Source organism: Panthera pardus, unplaced genomic scaffold (assembly GCF_024362965.1).
Source record: "Panthera pardus isolate Hobbes unplaced genomic scaffold, ASM2436296v1 HiC_scaffold_22, whole genome shotgun sequence".
Lineage (NCBI taxonomy): Eukaryota > Metazoa > Chordata > Mammalia > Carnivora > Felidae > Panthera > Panthera pardus.
This window is the reverse complement of record NW_026526788.1, coordinates 45,973,753-45,996,099: the sequence shown is the minus strand read 5'-3', so window position 1 is coordinate 45,996,099 and position 22,347 is coordinate 45,973,753. Positions and strand designations below refer to the sequence as shown.

Genomic DNA, 22,347 nt, shown 5'->3' with positions numbered 1-22,347 from the left:
ATTATTTGGTTTTGCTCTACAGAAAGTTGAAGTTCACATGAAATGAAATTTCTCAATCTACTGCTTTGTTTTCTGGCTTTAGTCCCAGGCTTAGGAAGTTCTTTCAAGTCCAACTGGCTGTTGCCATTTTTAATCTTTTTCTTTTTGTTTTTTAATTCTTTACAATTCTTTCTTCTCTGCTCCTTCTCTATTACCATCCTATCTGGTCATCTTTTGCCTTGGACTTTTTCTTTTATTGGTTAGGATACTATTTAATAGAAGTCATTAATTTTAAAATTCTGCCTGGGATGCCCAGAATTCTCTCCCCATCTGCTTTTCCTTAGAATCTTCTCCTTTGTTCTATTGTGTTGTCACAGGTGTAGTTTACCAGTCCCAGGATGAGGAGAGCTCTCTCCAGACCAACAGTCAGAGTGGAGTGACTATTCTTGGCATAGGACTTGAGTTCCTGGCAACTTCGCCCTTCCCGGTTTCCCACCTTTTCAGGAACGGAGGCTGCTGGGTGCGTTCCTGGCAATTAGTGGCCTCAACAAAATACACTTTTGCTGGACTGCCATCCACTGCTCCCACTGGCCAGCCACATTAAATTATATCCCTGCCCAAAGCTGTGACTGAGTTTTTTTTCAGCTGAGATCCTCCTTCTAGAAAAGGTGAAGAAAGCATCAAAATCCCAGAGGGAAATGTGCCTCCTTGCTGTAGATTCTATTTTTATCAAAAAGTAAAAACCTTTTAGAAATTTTTTCTATACTAAAAGATGTTACATATAAAGGAAGCAAGACACAGATTGAGAAAAAATATTTGCAATGCATATAACTGACAAAAAAATAGTATCCCTACAAATTTATTTTAAAAACCCTAATTTGTTAAACAGGCAGATGAAACAAGGAACTTATAAAAGATACAATCAATAGTGAATTACTAAGAACCAGGAAAATGCAAATTAAAACTACAGTGAGATAGTCCTACTTTTCAGGTTGGTGAACGTGTAAAGCCTGACAATGACAGTTGTGGGGAAAGTTAAGCGACCAGGAAACCCCCATGCTCTACTGATGGAGCACAACTTGCAAAAAGTCCCTTTGAAGAGTACTTAACCCAATCCAATAAAGTTAGAGGTGGACACATGCTATGACCCAGCATTTCCTTCCTAAGTATATTCCTTATAGAAATGTTGGCACATGTGTACAAGGAGACATGAACACAAAATATTATGCACTTCATTTGTGATTGTGTAACACCAGAAAAAATGAATGTTCATCAATAGGGCAATGAATGAATAATGTATGGCCTATGTATGTAAGGGTATTACATAGAACCGAAAAAGAAACAGAGCTACATGTATCAATATGGATAGATCCAGAAATACAATGTTGAGTGGAAAAAGCAAGTTGCAAAAGTACATTACAATCTGAGTCTAGAAAAACCTGTGAGTTTACATATAAATTTCACACTAATATCACTTAGGATTATTAAAATGTATTCATATCATTGTGTAATTTGGATATATATTGGATATATACTTGGATATGTGTAACACATACTGTATCCATATAATATACTCAATAGGTGTGTGTATATATATTATATATAATGTATATATGTATATATAATATATATAGGTGTGTATATATGTATATATACACACACACACATTTTATATATATATATAAATATATATATTATAAATTATATATAAATATAAATATATATTATATATATATAATATATATAATATATAATATATATAAAATATGTATTATATATATATTATATATATATTATATATATATAATATATATTTATATATATATATATATATATATATAAATTCCCCCACAGGGAATAACTCAGCAGGATGTGGGTTTCCACTAGGAAAGGGCAGAAGGGGAATGAGCTCTAGAATGCATGCATAGTTTAGTTTATCTAAAATGTTTTATTTCTCTTCTATGGGTAATGAGTACATGGATATTTATATGTGGATATAAATATCCATATATGGATAACTTTTTGCACCTGAAATTTTTTTGTTTCTGCCCTATACATGGACAGAGTTGCCCCCTTTCCTTTGTAATTAAAAGAGAAGTCCATCAGAACTTTGCTCAAACTACAAACATGCTAGGTGAATGTTAAACACGACTGCACACAGTAGACCTTCAGCAAATATTTGATAAGTGAGCACATGAGTATCAAATCCACAATATGCAGATTGAGGGGCGAATGTATCGCATGCTGGTTTTGTGCCAAGTGCTGAACCTAGCACTTACTCGCCTTGTTTTCATTAATCCTTACAACAACCCTTCGAGATTGGTGCTGTTATGATTACTCCCGCTTTATAGAAACTAAGACTGAGGCAGGAGAGTAAGCCCAGAGAATCAGGTAAGCAGCAGAGTGAAGAGTTGAGTTATCTCACTCACACGCAAGTAGCATGTCCATGTCTAAGAAATTTATGGCTACCACCTGGAAACCAGCTATCACCTGGAAACTTGAATCCCTGGAAAGAAAGAATCAGTCCTTTTGGCTGAGAATTTCTTATAAGATTATTTCCTCCCCAGGACTGAGAACTCTGCTATGATGTCTTCCTAACAGATTCCTGTGCCTCTTTCCCTGCACTGGCAAACCCCTCAAAGACCAATTTGCAGGCAGTTGACTCAGAAGCATCTAGATCGTCTCAAGCAGTGGGATTCCTGCAGGCACTCCACAATAAAGTAAATTGGGCCACTGTGAGCTGAACAGTAATTGTACGCTCAGCCAGATTCTCCCAAGGCTCAGACTCCTTCCTGGGACCACAAAGGGCACTTCTGGAGGCCACGTTAACTCTTTCAGGCCACTGGGGTGCTGTTTGATGCACAGAGGCAATCATTTACAGAATGGTACCGCGGAGACCCCAAAGAGTTAAGGCAGTTTCCAAAAGGACCTAATTTTTTCCCAAACTGGGACTTACATGCTGAGAGAATATTGCTCAATATTTTTAAAATTTTTTATTTACTCACATTATCTAAGCTGCACCATCATGCCTTGTGGCTGTCTCTCACGTAGAAGAAAGAGAAAGGAAAATGATGCTGTGGTCTCCAAAGGAAAATGAGGAATCATAAAAGCTCTTGAGGGGATGGGAGAAAAATCCAGCTTCGGAATGACAGAACCCGGCTGGTTTTCAAGGATGGCTGCAAGGTTACTATGTCCTCATTACCACAGAGTTTGGTGGTTTGGTCCTTAAGTGAGTTCAACACATGTCAGAGACTTTATGTGAATCTCCCCTGCTAGTGTGACAAGGTTGACCCTCTCCTTTCTAAAAAATGATGTATCAAAACCTCGCTAACACAAGAATGTTCTTTCTCTGAGATGGGAATAAACCATGTTGCAGACCCTACTTCAGGGCGGGTAGGTCAGGGATAGATAAAGAAGGGTACACGCCTTCACTGCCCCCTCTGGACACTACACTTGGAACGATTATTGGTCATCCTTATTATTCTGTTTAATGTTACTTCTTTATCTTCCATTTTCAGTTGGGTCCACGTGTGGCTTCTGTGGGAATGACTGACCACGCTCAATGGCATCAACTCCACACCACTGGCACGGGTGTTAGTCTAAGAGCACCTGTACATACCTGTGTATCTGCACACATGCATATACACACACGTGCACACACACGTCCAAGTACAACTGATTTAATGTTAATTCCAATCCCTCCGCACTAGGAAATGAATGATTCCCTCCACTGTTACCCACTGTTCTGGCTATAGACTGCTCTATAACAACCACCCCAAAATTGAGTGGCTTCTTTTCTTCATGGATTTGCAGCTGGGGCAGCTAATGGGCTAGACATCCACTTGCAAGATGGCACATTCACATGGCTGGCGAGTTGGTACTGGCTGTCAGCAGCAAGGTCAGGGGTTTTGGTTCCTTTACATATAGGCTTTTACTCAGGGCTGCTTAGACCTCCTCACAACATGGCAGCAGAGTTCTAAGAGTGACAAGTGACAGGAAGAAGAAGCTGCAAGTCTCTTGAAGCCTGGACCCGCACACATCACTTTGGCCCTATTCCATTAGTTAAGCCATCACAAATCCACCCAGATCCCAGGGGAAGAGATATAGATGCCATCTCCTGAAGGGCGCAGTATAGACTCATTCTCAGCATCTGTAACCTACCACATCCACAGCCCTCTCTCTTTTTCCCCATGTGTCCCACCCCCAGGTTGTCTGTCCCAGACAGTGAGGAGTCTTACACTAACTTCCAGGGTTCCCCTATCTCACTGCCTGTTTTCCCTCAAAGTACATATTCTAAGAACAATCTCCAACAACCACATCTATAGCTCTAGCTTTCCCCATGTCTATTATTACCAACTATCTCCGTGCAGTGTGAGGACCTGAAGTGGTTCATTTTCCCCAAAAGCAAACTCAACCTAAAGGCCAGCAGGACCTACCCATGCTTGCTAGACGAATGCCTTCTTCTCTTGGTGTGAGATCCTATGATAAGAAGGGTTCTAGAAAGACCAAAGCCCAAGGCTCATGGCATGAAAACAACAGTCAACAAAATCTTTCCTAAAAACACTGTTCTGCATGCTAAGAAGTCATTAGCTCTGTGCTGCTTCCTGTGTGATGCAATAAAACCTCCCTGTCTGCAACCTCCTGGAGCTATCTAAACATCACATGTATAGGGGATGACATCCTTTTTGTACCCAAGGGGAATATCGGTACTAGCCAGGCAGAGCCATATGTCCACTGAGTCATAAGACAGGAAAAGAACCAAATGAGTTCTGCTCTACAAAAACCCCAGCACTGTCTGAGGGACCCCAGTGGTGAATGACACAGGCCTGGCCAGAGTGTCCAGGTTAAGTTCTGTTCCTTACTAACAACTAAGCGACTTTGGCCAAGTTATGCAACATCTCTAAACCTCTCTTTCCTCATTTACAAGGCTGGGATAAAAAATGGCACTCTCTTCATGGAGTTATTAGGGGGGCTTATAAACACTAAACAAAATGCCTAGTTTAGGTAGTTAGAGTTTGGTGAATATTACTAGCGATTATCAGTGAAACTGATCACCTGCCCTGGCTAAGAACTCCTCTTTGACATATGGAGAGAACTGAGGGAGACTGGTGGGGGAGGAAAGCCTGTAGTTCTGGATGAGAACTTCCTTTCTGACTCATCCTTTCAGAGCCGTTCCTTGCCAGGGGTCCAATGCCCTGAAATTCCATTAGGCTTTTCCTTATTACCAATAGCGTATCCAAAATTTTGAGTGGGTTCACTTTTTAACAACCCCACAGTTGTTCTTCAACTTGGGAGGCAACGGGGCTGGGAGGTACTTCAGAGCCAACGAAGTGCATCCTTGTACTTGCCTAGCAGTTAATGCAGAGTTAGGGAGAACGTTGTCCACTGTAGGCTCAAAGGAATCAAATGTGAGACAAAGCCAAAGAGGCTAAAGGGAAGTTCTTTGGGAAGAAGATGTGAAAGAAGCAGCTCTGAGAGGGTCAGAGGCATTTGATAACAATGCCTGTTATCAAATCTCAAGACTCACCAGGTCAAGGCACATGGCAGCCCCTCTCCCTCCCCCACCTCTTCCCCTCCCCAGCACTCACGCCTGTGCTCTCTCTCTCTTTCTCTGTCTCTCTCTCAAAAAGAAACAAACAAAAACAAGAATATTCCAGATTATCTGGAATAATAAGTTTTCCTTGGGCCCAAAGTGAAAAGAGTCAGGTATAGACAGTTGAGCTCCACCCAACAAAGAAGTCCAAGACTCTTTTAGATACACTCGGTTGTCTCAGAGCCCAATGGGGGCATGGTTACCATGACAACCGATGCATGACTAAGGCTTTAGCATAACTTCTGAAATTCTCATATTTCCAAGGGAGTTCTTTATAGGCAACCTTGAAGAACACTGTTTTGTGGTTATAAAATTCAGAACAGAGTGGTTTCAAGCTTGACTTCTTATACAAGGACCTGTATTCCTAGTATATGGAATGTTCATAAGAACATATGGATGTTCTTAGTCATCAGATTTTATCTGCACTATACTGAAAAAAAAGAAAAGAAAAGAAAAGAAAAGAAAAGAAAAGAAAAGAAAAGAAAAGAAAGAAAGAAAGAAAAAAAGAAAGAAAGAAAGAAAGGCAAAAAACCCTCTCATCTTCCCCATGTTACTTTCCACTACCAACTTTTTTTTTAAGTTTATTTATTCCGAGAGAGAGAGAGAGAGAGAGAGAGAGAGAGAGAGAGAGAATTCCAAGCAGGCTCTGCACTCTGTGTGGAGCCAATGTAGAGCTCAACCTCACAACCATGAGATCACGACCTGAGCGGACATCAAGAGACGGACACTTAACTGAATGAGCCACCTCGGTGCCCCCCCCCAACTCTTAATTAAGAAGCCTGTGGTCTCTGGCTCTGGTGGGGTTTTATTAGTTAGAGCTTAAAAGAAACAACAGATTTGTAGACATGTGGGGCTTAATAAAAGAATACAGATTTTAAGAAATGATAATAATTCTGCTTCTGCAGGGTTCATCAGAGGTGAGCTTCAGGGATTCGAAACATATCAGATTGTGTTGGCAGTTTGGGGAATGGTGGAAATAGTATCTCAAACTACACACACACAGTATCCTAGAGGCTGGTGGAAAGGTAATGACTGTGCCCTCCATGTGCTGTGAACTTTACAATCATTACTTAATCTTACCCTCACAGATTTCCAGCAAAGTGCTATTGGTTCCACTTTACAGATGAAGAAACTGAGGTTCAACAATATTTAATCATTTGTTCAAGGATGCACAGCTAATTAGCAATGGAGCCAGGACTTGAGACACCTGCTCTCTTTGGCCCCAAAGTCCGTGTGTTCAACAGTAGGGCCATTATGTCTCTAGTTACAAGAACAGGGCTTGAGAGGCATGAACCAATATCAAAGTTCAGTGATAGGAACTGCTTGCTATGCATGAGGGCACAAGCTCAAATGCCTACAGATCAGGTAACATAAATGAGTATTGTGTGTTGGGCGAAAGATATTGGGGAATGGGGGAACTGGAGAAAAACTGAGAAGTAGAGACCATCTTCTGTCTAAAAAGGGTGCCCCTAACCATCTCCACCCAATTATCAGTACTGCATCTACCAAAATTTTCAAGAGAAAACTGGAAATCTGATTTTCATGTGAAAACTTTCCATTTTGAAAAAAGGGCCACAAAGTCATTGTTAACCCCTAGAAGCCAGACAAAACACATTCTGGGTGTTATTTAGTATCTTCCACTCTGGACTAAATATTCCATGACAGTAAAACCTCTATCTGTCTTCTTAGTGCTCATAGCCCCAGGCCCCAGCACAGGGTATAAGAGCTTAATGAATATATGTATAACAAATGAATGAACTTAAAATCAACAATCTGGAAGGGGGTAAGGAAGGACCAAGCCCTGGCTCTTGAATGAGAGTCCTTTCCAGAGCTATGGCTGCCCAGATGGGTAGGAAAGAGACAACGCAATGGCCGAATCCACTCACTTCCCAGCAAATTTTGGTGGGGGGCAGGAAGTGGCTCACACTTTTCCTTCCATAAAGCAAAGTTGACCTGAGAACTGGGGAAGACTCAACCACCCCCACCCCCCCAGAAGCTAGGGTCATCAGGGCAGGGAGGGTTAGGAATGAGAAACCTGAGCTGTGTCTCCTAACCTAGTTCTTCTTTTCCTATACATTCCCTATGCTCCAGTTATCCAGTCTGTGAAATGAGATAGATGGGGTATAATAAGTCCAAAAGATGGAGGAAAACAATGAGTTAATGGGCAGCAAGCTACCTGACAAAATTTTTTATAGAAAGACATGCCTAAGTGTTCAATGTATCCTAGAAATATGATCTCAAGAAGATTCCCACCTTTGGAGATCCTCAGTTATTTCTGGCTAATAAGTTAGATGAGATATATCAACAAGGGGGTTTCCCGAAAAAACCTGCCAAAGTCTCCATCTGTCTTAGTCTAGTTTCAAATGTGAAAGGATCTCATATTCTCTGAATGTAGCTTTGAATGTAGCTATATGTTTTCTTTTTAATAACTCCAAATCAATAGTCAAGCAAAAACTAAATTCTCATAAAAAGTTTCCAACTCTGGGGGCGCCTGGGTGGCTCAGTCAGTTAAGCATCTGACTTTGGCTCAGGTCATGATCTCATGATCTCCCGCGTCGGGCTCTGTGCTGAGAGCTCAGAGCCTGGAGCCTTTTTCAGATCTGTGTATCCTTCTCTCTTTGTGCCCCTCCCCTGCTCACACTCTATCGCTCTCTCTCAAAAATAAATAAACATAAAAAAATTTTTTTTAAAGTTTCCAACTCTGCAACTTAAACTCCAATATATGCAACTATAAAGCAGACCTCACAGGCAGCACCTTTGTTCTGAGACAAAAAAGGGAATCTTTTGCACCCAAGCTGTCACCAGCTGCCACTGGCCAGAATGGTAGCCCAGTGGACAACATGGGCTTCCCTCATGGGCCTGTGACCAGGTTCTCCCAAGCCCCCCACTGTTGGCATGCTGGTGTTTGAGGTTACCCACCAACTCTGCACCCCAGGAAACACATTCCTTTCCTAGCTCCAGAGGAGCTGGTCTTTCTCTGGCTCCTATGTTGGGATTGTGGTTGAACAATATAATTTTTTTAACTAAGGAGACAGTATTACTCAAGAGCCAACTGTCCTTTCCAACTCTTCCTCATCCTGGAGATGAGCCTTGCTTGCCATTTTTATTACATAGCAAAACACTCCCCTCTAAGCAACCCACCAGGGACCACTTGTGATGATATTAAAACCACCGACTCCAGCTTCCGATCATCCCAGAAGTGTTCCCCAGAGCACCGTATTATCTTATGGTTTCAAAAACAAGAATACCGACCTTTAGGAACAGTGGGAGAAGATTCAACAGGCTCTGCTGATGTTCAGCCGGGCTTCCGTGAGCCAACTTCTGATATTCCAGAAACTTCCTTTCTAGCATCTCCCAGAGAGCAGTGGGACCAGGAGACTGGCCTCCATGTGGGAAGTCAGGCTGAGCAACATCAGGCTGGCCTTCATTTTTGGAACCTGGACACTCAGCTCTGTCTTCAGCCCTTGAAACATCTTCTGCCTCCATGCCTTAGCAAAGCAGATCTGAATTCAGAACAAAAAACAAAAATGTAAAGTCCTGTCACAGCACTTCCCGATGAAGCTGATTGGGAGACAAGGTACTGTACTCATTCAGTTCAGTTCCTATTGAGGATGGTTCCTCTAAGAATCTGAAACTGACTAAAATAGGGAGACTTTTTAAAAAAAGAGATTCTGACTTAGACGTGACTTATATTGACAATCTAACTTGTGCCAGGCACCGTTGCTGGGCTCTTTACACAGACTCATGAGAGCGATGGGCACTCTTATTTTCTCTGTATAAGGAAGGAAACTGGCTGGGCCAAAGGCATATGGGCAGGTAGACATCCAGTTGAAAGGCAAACCGTTAACACCGAAGCTTGTTTTTTGTTTTTATTAAATGATGCCACACCTTTTTTAAAAAGCAAAGTAGAAGGGATATGCACAAATGCCTCACCAGTATTTGTACAAGCATGCAATTCTGTACTTCAGTTGTAACTTCCTTCTACCATATGAGCCTAAAAGGTTACAGGTTTTTCATTCTCAGCATTATTTGCTTCACATTCAATATTTTTAGAGAACTTTGTCCTCAAAAGGACTCTAAACCCCCATGCTAACTTAAAAGACCTCCTTTATTAGCACGCACACGGGCGACTTGTGCAAGCCGGAGATCTTGGGTCAGTAGGCATGAGGACAAGAATTTATGCAATGAAAGTAGCCAAAGACCGATTTGCCAGATCGGTAACCTTGAGAAGGTGCCTTTATTTGTGTCCTTGACTTTTCAGTTGTCCCAGTCTCTGGTTAACTAGAGTCATGACTGACTCCCAGCACAACAAATGCTTGTTTGTTTGTCAGGAGTACAGGAAACTCCAAGTGGAGCCCAGAATGTCCAGCTCTCCTACAAGAAGCCCTCCCCAACCATGACGTCACCATGTAGGAGTCCATCCTGGAGTCTGTCCAGTGACCAACAACCACCAATCATGGGGCAGCAACCAGACAGACGGGCACAAGAAACGGACCCGCCAGTATTTTTCTCTGGGCTACGGCAACTGAGGGGCTATGCCACGCTTTATTTTTAGCCCAGTACACACCCCCCCTGCAGGCTAGAACGGGGGTGAACTAAGGGTCATGTGGCCAGATAAACCATCCCTCTTTGAATCATTCTCACCCTTTATGTACACAATTCCATGAGTCCCTGATGCTTCTTCCAACACATGTACTTACTACTCTCAAACTTCATTTTCTTGTTACAAAAACCATGGAAGTTCAGTGTCAAGGTAGGAAAGGAACAGAGTATCAGGAAGCATACCGAGTATTGAAATAAGCAAACCAGCCTCGAAAATTCTCTGAGCGGACAATACCAGTTTAGTCCTACAAGCAAAGCTTAACGTCACTTATTTTGCAAAACTAACTTGATCCCAGTCATTTCTTGCTTGGACCTCTGAAAATCAGAAACAAAACTTAAACTGTCTTCCAAGGTTGATATGAGGCAGCCACAGACCAATTCCCTGTCATTTAAGAAAATTCTAATATTTTAACCAATCACTGCGAAGAATAGTCGGTGCCTTCTCACTATATAAGCTGCTTTATAACAATAGACCCCTGAGCAAAGTGTCCCACTTGGCAAACTTGTCTTTTTTGGTATGTGCACAATCTGTTTTCACTAATTACTACTTCAGTAATTCATTGGTTTTACTTTGGCTGTTTCTGAGCCTGTGACACTAACTTGCCCTTACCCAGAAAAATGATTACTGGTATTTCATGTTTATCTATGAATATGTTTGATTTAAAAAAAAACATAATCCTAGGGGCGCCTGGGTGGCTCAGTCAGTTAAGTATCCAACTCTTTATTTCAGTTCTGGTCATAATCTCATGGTCCGTGAGTTCGAGCCCTACATCAGACTCCTCGCTGATAGTATGGAGCCTGCTTGGGATACTCTCTCTCTCTCTCTCTTCCTCCCTCCCTCTCTCTTTTCCCCTTTCTCTGCTTGTACACTCTATCTCTCAAAATAAATAAACTTAAAAAAAAAATGCTCCCTAATATTGTTGAAGCAAACTTTTTATTTATACTTTTTGCTTTTGATGGTTGGTTAGCTGGGGCTTGGTAGGAGTTTTGTTTCCTTTGTTGGGTTGACCCTCGGGGGCAGGTGGTGGGGTGCCGCACATTCCAGCACAGTCTTCCCTGACCTGGACCACGTTCCTGGCTGGCTTTGTCAGTTTATTCACTTCTTCCTTAGCCCTCCTTTCCCCACTCACATTCCCTTCTTCCCCATCCCACCCACCCCACCTGCTTAACAACACAGGTCTTTATAAAACATGACATAGGTGGGGCGGGTGGCTCAGTCTATCAAGTGCCCAACTTCGGCTCAGGTCATGATCTCACAGTTCGTGGGTTTGAGCCCCATGTCAGGCTCTGGGCTGACAGCTTGGAGCCTGGAGCCTGCTTCGGATTCTGTCTCCCCCTCTCTCTCTGCCCCTCCTCAACTTGCACTCTGTCTCTCTCTGTCTCTCTCAAAAATAAACATTAAAAACAAAACAAAACATGACACAGGTGATATGATTTCTGAATACAGGCATTTCAAGTCCCCTGAATGACTTTCTGCATCTTTTCTGCAGCTCACTTTTTCACTCAGCGTTGCGCCTTCAGACCTAGCATGCGTCTCTGTGTTTGTCAGCTGCATCCCTTCTAACTGCTGCCCCATGTTACAAAGTGGGCATCGCATGCCTCTTTGATGTGTCGCTCCACAGTCATGGCCAGATTGCCCATGACTTCCTACAGTGCACTCAATTTCGTTCTGGATATGCCCATGAGGGGCCCTTCATGGGGCTGGATGTGACTGGCTCTGCATATGGACTTGGGGGCAGGAGTCAAGGGTACACACCTGTTTCATTCAACTGAATGCCATGAACTAAGATGCTTCCAGAAAGCTGGCACCAGACCACACTTCTCCCACAGGCTCCTCTACCATCTCCCCAATTACCCGTGCTCTAATGTTTGCCAATCTGATTGAAGTAAAGCGATCCCTCTTTGTTATTTTAATTTGCATTTCTCTAAGGAGTCTGAGCATCTCAGATGCCTCTTAGCTATTCGCAGCTCCTCTTCTGTGAACTGACTATTCATAACCTTTGCTTATTTTTCCTTGCCTGTCTTTTTCTCGTTGCTTGGAGGGAGTATAGTCAAGAAACTTGTCCCTTGTTGGTTTTACAAATCACAAATATCTTCTTGCAATCCATTTTTCTGATGAATTAGTTTAGAATTTTGTTTGTCACAAAAACGTATCATGAATCTTCGTGTTGCCGAAGGTCCTCCACATCTTCATTTTGTTTTTATTTATTATTTATTTTTGAGAAAGACAGAGAGGGTGCAAGAAGAGGAGGGGCAGAGAGAGAGGGAGAATCTCAAGCAGGCTCCACACCATCAGCACAGAGCCCAAAGTGGGGCTCAAACTCCCGAAACTGAGATCGTGACCTGAGTTGAAATCAAGAGTTGGATGCTTAACCGACTGAGCCACCCAGGGGCCCCATCTTCATTTTGAACAGCTTACGGTGGCAGTAGAGTCATGCTGGTTATTCATTTAATTAATCCCCTACACGTAGGTGTTTAAGTAGTTTCAAATTATTCGCTACTATAAACACACTATAATGATAGGCCTTGTGTCTAAGTCTTTCTTATACCATGAACAAATAATAGATTTAATACATTCTGAAATTCCTAGAATATAAATAGCTGTACCTTGACACGTATTTCCAAGCCACTTCTCCTTAAACACTTGCATCAATGTATAGTCCTCTGACCAAGAATGTAACAGAGTTCACACTTCCTGGGGTGCCTGGGTGGCTCAGTCTGTTAAGCGTCCAACTTCAGCCTAAGTCATGATCTCGCCATTCCCGAGTTCGAGCCCCACATCGGGCTCTGTGCTGACAGCTCTGAGCCTGGAGCCTGTTTCAGATTCTGTACCTCCCAATCTCTCTCTGCCCCTTCCCCACTCACACTCTGTCTCTCTCAAAAATAAACATTAAAAAAATTACGAAAAGGAGTTCACTCTTCTTCACTTATCGCTTTTTAATTCCTGCTCATTTGGTAGGTTAAAAAGCAACGGTGCTGACTTGTGCACACACACAAAAGCAATGGCTTCTGTGTTGCATCCCCCCCACATATTCTGCTGTCCTCTTTCTGTCTGGTTGCTGCTCAGTCTCCTTCAGGGGCCCCTGCAGTGGTTTTCTGGAGTCAGATGCCAAGTGTCCTCATTTCTTGAGTTCCCTCAAGCTACTCCCCTGAGAGCCACATAGGCACTGCATGCTAGCTCTATGAAGGAAATCACTGCACCTACGTCAGGGGTTGGCACAGCATAGACGCTCAATCAAATGTTACTGTACGAATGAACGAACGAATGAATGAACCTATATGCTGACGGCACCCGGATCTGTCTGTAGTTTAGACTCCTCTTCAAAACAAGTTTTTACCCCCCTCGCTCCAAGATCTCTACTTGAATTTCCCCCAGACTTGGACTGTCCCTGTGTCCAAACCACTCTCTCCATCCCCAACAGAGCCAGCACAGACACCCCAATGCACGGGATGGCTGATAGAGCCAAGATAAGTGTTGCCTCCATCACATTTTGCGGTCACACCTACCAGGTGCTACCAATAGAGTCATTCAATAACACGCCTCGGTAGGCTTGCAGCCACGCCACATTTTCAGAACAGGCAGGTGACAAGATGAGGTGAAAGTGTGGCCCTGAGGAAAGTAGCTGGATGTCCAGGGGAGATATCAGAAACCCCTTCAGGTTTCCTCTGAAATTAAGAAGCCATATTTACGGAAGTGAAACACTTGAATCGTTTTTCCCTGAATAGAGAGGCTTTAAAAACAAGAATCTCTGACAAATGAGGATCCATGAAATCCCACGGAGAAGTTGTCTAACTCAGATGTCAAGCTGTAGCCATCCCCCCTCTCGGTTCTGCTCATCACCCTAGACCTACTTCAGTTTTATTTGCAAAAGGAAAATCACAAGGCGTAACTGACCTCTCGGGGCTACGCGAAGAATGGGCAAGAAGAAATCATTCTAATCCACTTCATTATCAAAAGTGCCTTCTTGTAAGAAGGTGCTAACACTTTCTTATCCAGGGCAAAACAGGCTAAGCTGGGGGGAGGTGCACTGGAGGGCTGGGATTAGTGAGGCAAGTAAGATACCTACTTCAGTCCCAAGAGGTAAGGGATGTCAAAAATCTCAGCCACGAAAAATAACGCTTTAGTGAAGTATCTTTAAAAGTCAAAATTAGGGGCGCCTGGGTGGCTCAGTTGGTTAAGCAGCCGACTTCGGCTCAGGTCATGATCTCACGGTCCGTGAGTTCGAGCCCCGCGTCGGGCTCTGTGCTGACAGCTCAGAGCCTGGAGCCTGCTTCAGATTCTGTGTCTCCCTCTCTCTGACCCTCCCCCGTTCATGCTCTGTCTCTCTCTGTCTCAAAAATAAATAAACGTTAAAAAAAATTAAAAAAAAAAAAAAAGTCAAAATTAATGCCAAAAACTCCATGAGGAACAAATATCAAAATTTCAAAAAGAAATAGGTTCCAACCCAGCAGATGCCTGACCCCACCTCCCTGGCCTCACCCTATGGGAATGGGAGCTGGGGGCATTTTTCCCAAAAAGCAACAAAAAAATAAACAAACACCGTTTCAAGTCTCAAACTTCCATGGATTCTATTCTCATACATGCAGCATAGTGGCCACGAGCACAGACTCCGGAACCAGGCCTCTCCAGTGTGAATCAACGGGCTTAAACCTAGTGATGAAACCCATCCGTGCCTGTGTCCTCATTTATAAAAAGGGACAGTAACAGGACCCCTCCAGGGGTACCGGGATTAAGTCAGTGTTGGCACATGTCTTCTCTAGGATGGTGGAGGGTAGATGGGCATTTATTGGTGCCTCCTTGGTGCAGACATTTACCTGCACCAATTCATGGAATCTTCCTGCTTTCCAGCAAGGTCAAAGCTATCAGCCTTCATCTGTAGCTGCTTCCAAGGCTCAGAGCAGAGAAGTGACCTCTCCAGGGCCCTGTTGTCAGTCAGGGGCCAAAGCAGAGTCCATCCTGGGTCAGCAGACAGCAATGCTCACCAGAGGTGATACTCAAACGAGGGCTGGTTTGAGGCCCTGGGTAGACAGAAGGGCTTGGACAACTGCTTGGCAGGTAACCTAGGCTGAGGGAAGACTTGCCACCCTATAAAGATTTCTCGGAGAGGTGGGAGTTTGCAGGGGCAGGCAGGGCAGGGGTGGGGATGGAGTGAGGTAAAGGGAAAGATAGCTTTGGCAGAACCAGAGGACTGGTAGCTGTGGGGGGAGGGGGCCTCGGGGGACTCCAGGAACAACAAGGCCCCCTCTCTGCCAGTGAGCTGTTTCCCCGTCTGGGTCGGGCTCACGGCATGTGATGCAAAGCACAGTTTAGTCATGTTTCTTCCCCTGCCCCACCAGGCAGACCAGAGGCCTTGCTTTCCTGCAGCCTGCACGAGGCAGCAAGAGAGAGGCACTGGGCAGGAACCTGCCCACTCATACAGCCCCCAAGCCGAAGGGGAGCCTTAGGGCTGAGATGGGAGTCACAGGGCAGCTGGGCTGCTGTGGTGCCTTAACCGAGTTACTTCCCTTCTCTGAAACTAGGTGTCTCCTCATTGAAATGGCCCCGGCGGTCTCAGTTCCACCCTCTGGCCTCGATGCATTGACCGCAGAAGAGATGTAGGGCAATGAGTCAGTGCCGAACGGATGGAGAGGCACCTGAGGGGGCTAAGGGCCTGCGGTTGCGTGTGGCGGGTGGGGGGTGCGGGGGAGAGATTCCCCTGTCCGTGTACAGGGAGTAGACGATGAGTTGGCAGTGACAGTAGAGGGAGGGATTCCCAGGGCTGGGAGTGGGCCACGTGGGCCCCCTCAGATGGGTATCGCTGCCCATCCTCGCTCCCAGCCCACCCACCCTGCAGAACATGACATTGTCAGAGCTCTGCTTTTGTAATGTGTCAGAAGCAGAGCACCCAGGGCCTCCGGCCTGCAGCTGTGTGCTGAAGCCCGGAGAATCAGCCGCGTTGGTGAGGCCTGGGGGCTGCGAAACCAACATTCGGTTGACCGTTTCATCCCTGACCTTCTGTGAAGTGATTTGCCAACAGGTAAAAGCTCAGGATGTAAAGCTGTGATTTAGCAGCCCTTGGAGCTAAGATGTCAGGAAGCCATTCCGGGGGAAACGGGGCAGGAAGGTATGTGGAGCCACTCTCCAACCGGGCAGGTCACAGGGAAGCCTGGGACTCAGTGCCTTCTGTGGAGCAGCTCAGACCTGGTGACAAAGAGCGGCTACGATAAAATTCAAGATAGAGGTGGTCTCCCCGTTTCTCACCATACAATCACACGAGAAAGGCCACACTAAAGAGGGTAACACGTTTTGTACGTAAATTACGCCTCAATAAACCTGGCTTACAAAAAATACATTCTGAGGTGGAAAGAGGACTCACAGAAGAATCTAGAAGGAGAGGCGGTGGAGGTCTCAGTCCGTCCCCCGTGGTTATATCCAGTGCAACGGGGAGATAGCTATACACTTCATCCCGGTAATACCTCACCTCTCTGACCACCTACTTCTTCACGGCCCTACCTTTTATCTCTGTATCACTTCACCTTCTCTTCCCAAAAACAGCCCTTGAGGGAGCAAAGAGCAAGGCAGTAGTTTACAGCTGAAAGCCAGATGCAGAGAGGTTTGGTTGCTTCCCCAGGTGGCCACCTTGCAAGTGTTGTATGGCTGGCTCCAAAGCCCCCACCCTTCTCCCTAACCATACCACCTCCTTCCTCGGGATGTCACAAGGTGGGGACAGGATCCAAGTTGCCATGAACACCAGCCGCACACAGATAGAGCTCACTCAGGGGCGCTCCCATGTTGGCCAAGTATGGAGACTATGCCATAAGTTCCCATCCACTTGCCCACCAAATTTTTTTTAAGTGCATTTATTCATTTGGGGAGAGAAGGTGCGGATGCACGTGAACGAGTGGGGGAGGGGCAGAGAGAGAGAGAGAGAGAGAGAGAGAGAGAGAATCCCAAGCAGGCTCCACGCTGTCAGTGCAGAGCCCAACATGAGGCTCAATCCCACAAACAGTGAGATCACGACCTGAGTTGAAATCAGACGCTTAACCAACTGAGCCACGCAGTCATCCCTATTTAAAAAAACTGTATTTTTAATGATAATTTTGTCAAATTGGCTGAACTAATAGTCAAGGTGGGCCAACTATAAAAAGTAAAAAGATCGGGGCACCTGGGTGGCTCAGTCGGTTGAGTGTCCAACTTTGACTCAGGTCATGATCTCGCAGTCTGAGTTCGAGCCCCATGTCGGGCTCTGTGCTGACAGCTCAGAGCCTGGAGCCTGTTTCCGATTCTGTGTCTCCCTCTCTCTCTGACCCTCCCGCATTCATGCTCTGTCTCTCTCTGTCTCAAAAATAAATAAACATTTAAAAAAAAATTCATCTTTGCAAATGATTCACAGCAAACAAAAAGATCTCGCCATTCCCGAGTTCAAGCTCTGCATCGGGCTCTGTGCTGACAGCTCAGAGCCTGGAGCCTGCTTCAGATTCTGTGTCTCCTCTCTCTCTGCCCCTTCCCCGCTCATGCTCTGTCTCTCTCTGTCTCTCAAAAATGAATAAACGTTAAAAAAAAAGTAAAAAGATGCCCCAAAAGAATTGAAAGCAGAGCATCAATAGATATTTGTATACCCACGTGTAAAACATGATTACTCACAAGAGCAAAAAGCTGGAAACAACCCAACTGTCCGTCAGTAGATGACCAGATAAGGAAAATGTGGTCCATCTGTACAATGGAGTATTTGTCAGCCTCCAAAAGGAGGGAAATTTGGATATATACTACAACATAAATACACCTTGAGGACATTATTCTGGGTAAAATAAAGCAGCTTAGCAGCATGACAGTGTTGAATAAAGTCCCACAGAACCCCCCACCAGACAGCCTTTCCTGAATACCTTGAATTCATCAGGATTTGCTGAGCATGTCCTGTGGGGCAGGCACAGCATTGGGCTGTACCTTCTTAGAAGCAAGGAGGAGCCAGATTTGGGGGGTGGGGGGAGGATGGGTAAAAGATGTGCCCCTCCAACTTGTCTCTGCAGCTGAGAACAAACTCAACAAGGACCGGATACGTAACCATGAACCATGGGCCCTCCGGGAGAAAGAGGTCGTCGGTAACATGTGGAACTGGGAAGTCCCCCTGAGGATGCTGTTCAAAGGGGGCTTCACTAACATCCCCGCCTGATCTGCACAAACCAAGAGCAGCTAAAGAGCTGGAACAGGATCATGAGCAGGAAACAAGACCAGTGCAAGCAGACAGGCTCTCTGGAGGGGAGAAGCGTGACTGCGGGCATACGGGAAACCACGGTGCAGCTAAGTCATGAGGACCAGGAGAATGGGCCAGCACAGACATACTGTTCTAGATAATGAGCAGATCTTGAAGGTTTGGAAGAGGAGAAAAACACAGTAAACACATTTTGGAAATGTTATTCCTGCCTGGCGCGAAGCCAGGCCCAGAACAGGGAGAAACGAGAAGCAAGGAGAGCCAGGAGGCTAACATAGACCCCAGGTGTAGGTGAGGACCACTCTGGTTAGAAGGATCACTTTGGAAACACAGAGGCAAAGGGACGTCTGAGATCATCTGAAGGGATGGAGAACTGCTCGATGAGTTTAGAAAGGGAGCAGTCCTCACCAGCCCAGGCTGCACACCAGAACCACCTAGGGGGACTTGCTCCCCGGAGATTGCCACTTCGTTGGTCTGGGTGGGCCCCAGGCAAGCGTGCTTTCTATAAGGTCTCAGGTGATTTCGACGCATCCCCAGGAGAGGTGACAGGCCTGGGAAGCTGTTGCAAGCCACTGGAAAACATCGTGAAAGCCTCCCAGAGCTGTGCGTGGAGGCCAGACAGCAGCTCCTGGGCTAACCATGAGCTGGGCGGGTGCCAAGAGTTCCAGGGCCCCCAGCAAGCCAGCTCAGGATGTCTGGGAATGGGGCCTCTAAGTCTGGCTGTACAGCAGCCATGATTACCTAGTAAGATAACATCACCACCCTGAACCTAGACTTCTAGGCTGGACCTGTCTCCCTCCATCCCTACCCAGCTCCACGGGCAGACCCAGAGCAGCATCGGACAAATCTGATTCAAATCCTAGCTCTACCTCTCCTGAACTTTCGGCCTTAGTGACTTACAGTCACCGAGCCTCGATGCCTGCACCTGTACAACGGGAACAGTATCTTCTTACAAGGCTGTTGGAAGGGACGCCTGGGTGGCTTGGTCGACTGAGCGTCCAGCTTCAGCTCAGATCATGATCTCACAGTTCACGAGTTCAAGTCCCACATCAGGTTCACTGCTGTCAGCCCAGAGCCTGCTTCGGATCCTCTGTCCCCATCTCTCTGCCCCTTCAACGCTCATTCTCTTTCTCTTTCTCTCTCTCTCAAAAATGAATGAACATTTATAAAAAAAAGAAAGAAAGAAAGAAAGAAAGAAAGAAAGAAAGAAAGAAAGAAATGAATTAAGAAAATAAAAGAGTTAAGCAAGTGAACACACGTAAGATCACCTCCAGCGCAGGCTAGATGTGTGCAAAGTGTCTGTTCCTCTTGCCCTGTGCACCCACTCCCATTCTGTGTGTTGCTGCCTTGAGGTTCCTAAAATCTGCCTGCACTTCCTGGAGAAGCCTACATCCAAATAGTCCTCCGTGGGTGTGCTCTGGGACCTCAGTCACTTCTGAGGGTCCAGCCCTGTGGCCAGGGCAAGCTGCCCCCACCCTAGACCTGGTTTCCCTTCTGTACCACCCCCTCCTTGCTTGTCTGCTGAGTGTGTCCAATCTCAGGTTTTCTCCCAACAAGGCACTGGTTTGAATGGACAGCAGGACACTAAGTGAGTTAAATCGAGGCCTTGGGGTTCATCTGAAGAGCACAGAGACAGGGCCAGAGGTGGGGAGCTGGCCATCTTGAAGATAAAGAATGGGGACCAGAAGCAGGAGCGCTGTCCCCAAGAGCCGGCTCCAGGGCAAGTACAAGAGCATGTGCAGAGGGACCCCTCCTGTGATGAGCATCCCTGTGGGCAGTGGCAGGATTGGGGGGGGGGGGGAGGAAATGTGGGGGAGGGGGACACAGGGTGGTGGGAGGCACACGGAAACAAGTGGTGTTGGAGGTTCCTTGAGCCTTGACATCCACTTCCAGTGCAAGGACCAGCAGCCACCTGCTACTCCAAGCCCTCTCCAGTTAACAAGGGTCCCACCTCCTCCATCAGCCAAGGGCTGAGAGTGCCCACAAGCAGAGAACAGCAGAGCCCAGGGCTCTACATCCTGCCTCAAATGCCTCGGTTATTTCCAGAAGTTGAGAAATTCCCCCTGAAGACTAAGATGGGGACCCTGATTGACAGGAACTGGGCAGGTTGCACCTGCCACGGCCCTCAACACTTCCTTTTTCTGATTCCAGTCCAAGCCCTCCTGGCTAGCACACACCTCTGCGGTTTTGGCAACAGCAACAGAATATAGGAACCTGCCGTGTCCTGCAGGAGGGTCCCTGGTTCTGTATCTCACTATGTGTACTGACTTCCACATTGCCAAAAATGGCCAGGGAGCAGTTCCCCTGGCCAGATCCTCAAAGCTTAGCTGTAACTGAGCTGTCACTGTCTGCACAAAGGCATGGGCCAGTGACAGCACAGGTGACAAGAAGCCCAGCCCCCATAATCGGGAGTCGCTCCATCGTGGGAGCGAATCTGTGGCTCGCTGCCCACTAAAACATAGGGTAGTGTTGCTTAAGTACAAATGACCGTAACTGAACGAGCATCTGCTGGCAGTTATCAGTGATGCTCTCTAATCTTAGAAAACTTATAAGGTAGGTATGATTATTCCCATTACATAGATGGGGAAAGCAAGATGCAGAGAAATTGACATTCAGAGAAAATAGCTAGCTTATCTGAAATCAAACTGCTAACAAGCATCAGAATCAGAATAAACATCAGAAGGGCAAACCCAGACTTTTCTGACTTCAAAGCTCTTCATCCCCTTCCACCAATCCAGGTTGGCTTGACACAGTCATCAACGATGGTAAGAATATATCTTGGGGGTACCTTGGGCACCAGCTGGAAACGCTAGTAGGAGTCCCCTGGCTGGATTTGCAAAGGTGTTGCTGATCCCTCGTCCAAGGAGGTCTGGGGCCAGGTCTGCCGTGTGGCCCCAGCTCATAGAACAGGACCCTGTGGTCTCACCATCCCCCCAGGTAAAAGCTGATCTCTGGGAACCACAAGGCCAACGGTTGATTAGGCCGGGCACGAGGTGGACACCAGCCGGCCAGCCACTCCTGGGCTGCCACCGGCAGCACGCCCAGCATTAAACACTCACCCTCCAGGCTAAGCCACCAGAACTGCGGCTCTCTACAGCTTTCTCTGTGGGGTGGGACGTTTGATTAGCAAACATGCAAGGAGCGGAACGGTCCCTGGTCCACACCCTAGACCTGACAGCTCACACTCAGGGGTGCAGAAGAACAGCAAGGAAACAGACAGAGTGGGGTAGGTGCTGGACAGGGAGGTGCCTGGCTGTGGGGCACAGCAGAGGCTCCTGGCCCAGTCTGGAGAGGGTCGTGATGGTCTGGGAAGACTTCTCAGAAAAGATGGTCCCCACGACGGGCACTGAGAGATGAGGAGTTGGTGCTCTGGAAGCCAAGCACCCCGGGCAGCATGCATGTTCGGGGAAGACAGTAGAGATTCAAAGAGTCTGGAGCACAGGGAGCAAGGATGGGGAAGGGTGTGTGTGGCAAAAGGAACGCCAGTAATGCCCTTGTCATGTTCCATGCAGTTATCCTGGGAGTCGCCGTGGGGTTCTCAGCAGAGAGTGATATGGACCCTGTAATGTGACCCCCTGCTAGATGCTGGGCCTGCCCAGAGGGCTCAGTCCCTGCCCCCAGGTGCTCACAGCCTGAGGAAGGGGATGGGGGCAGGTAAAGGGATGCCACAATTCAATGCCTGCAATGCACCCTTTATAGCAGGAACCCAGAGTGAAGGGGGCAGAGGAAAGGAGCTGGCAATTCGAGGTGAGAAGGGGGAGGGGGAGGGTAGCAGGTGGTAGGAGAGGTGTCACAGAAGCCAGGGCTTTGGAGAAGGAGCCTGAGTGGAGGAGAAATAAGCCTGTGGACAGGTTAGAGAGAACTGCTCCCTGAGGAAGGACACACAACGGGATGGGAGAGGTGATGTTGGACCACTAGTGGTTTTGTACCACCGCAAGGAGGAGGGGGTGGGAACAGGGTAGAGATCACATCTCCGGGAGGGGC

At 46.3% G+C, this 22,347-nt stretch overlaps 1 protein-coding gene across 4 annotated transcripts in view; it reads right to left on the bottom strand.

The window, feature by feature from the left end:
• Positions 1-22,347, bottom strand: part of WDFY4 (WDFY family member 4) — a 295,826-nt gene that overhangs the window by 265,187 nt on the left and 8,292 nt on the right. For all 4 annotated transcript variants that reach the window (XM_019444889.2, XM_019444887.2, XM_019444885.2 and 1 more), the window contains one exon: positions 8,825-9,075. In XM_019444889.2, coding sequence (XP_019300434.2) covers positions 8,825-9,058 — 234 coding nt within the window. In that variant the 5' untranslated portion in view covers positions 9,059-9,075. The remainder of the gene's footprint in view (positions 1-8,824; positions 9,076-22,347) is intronic.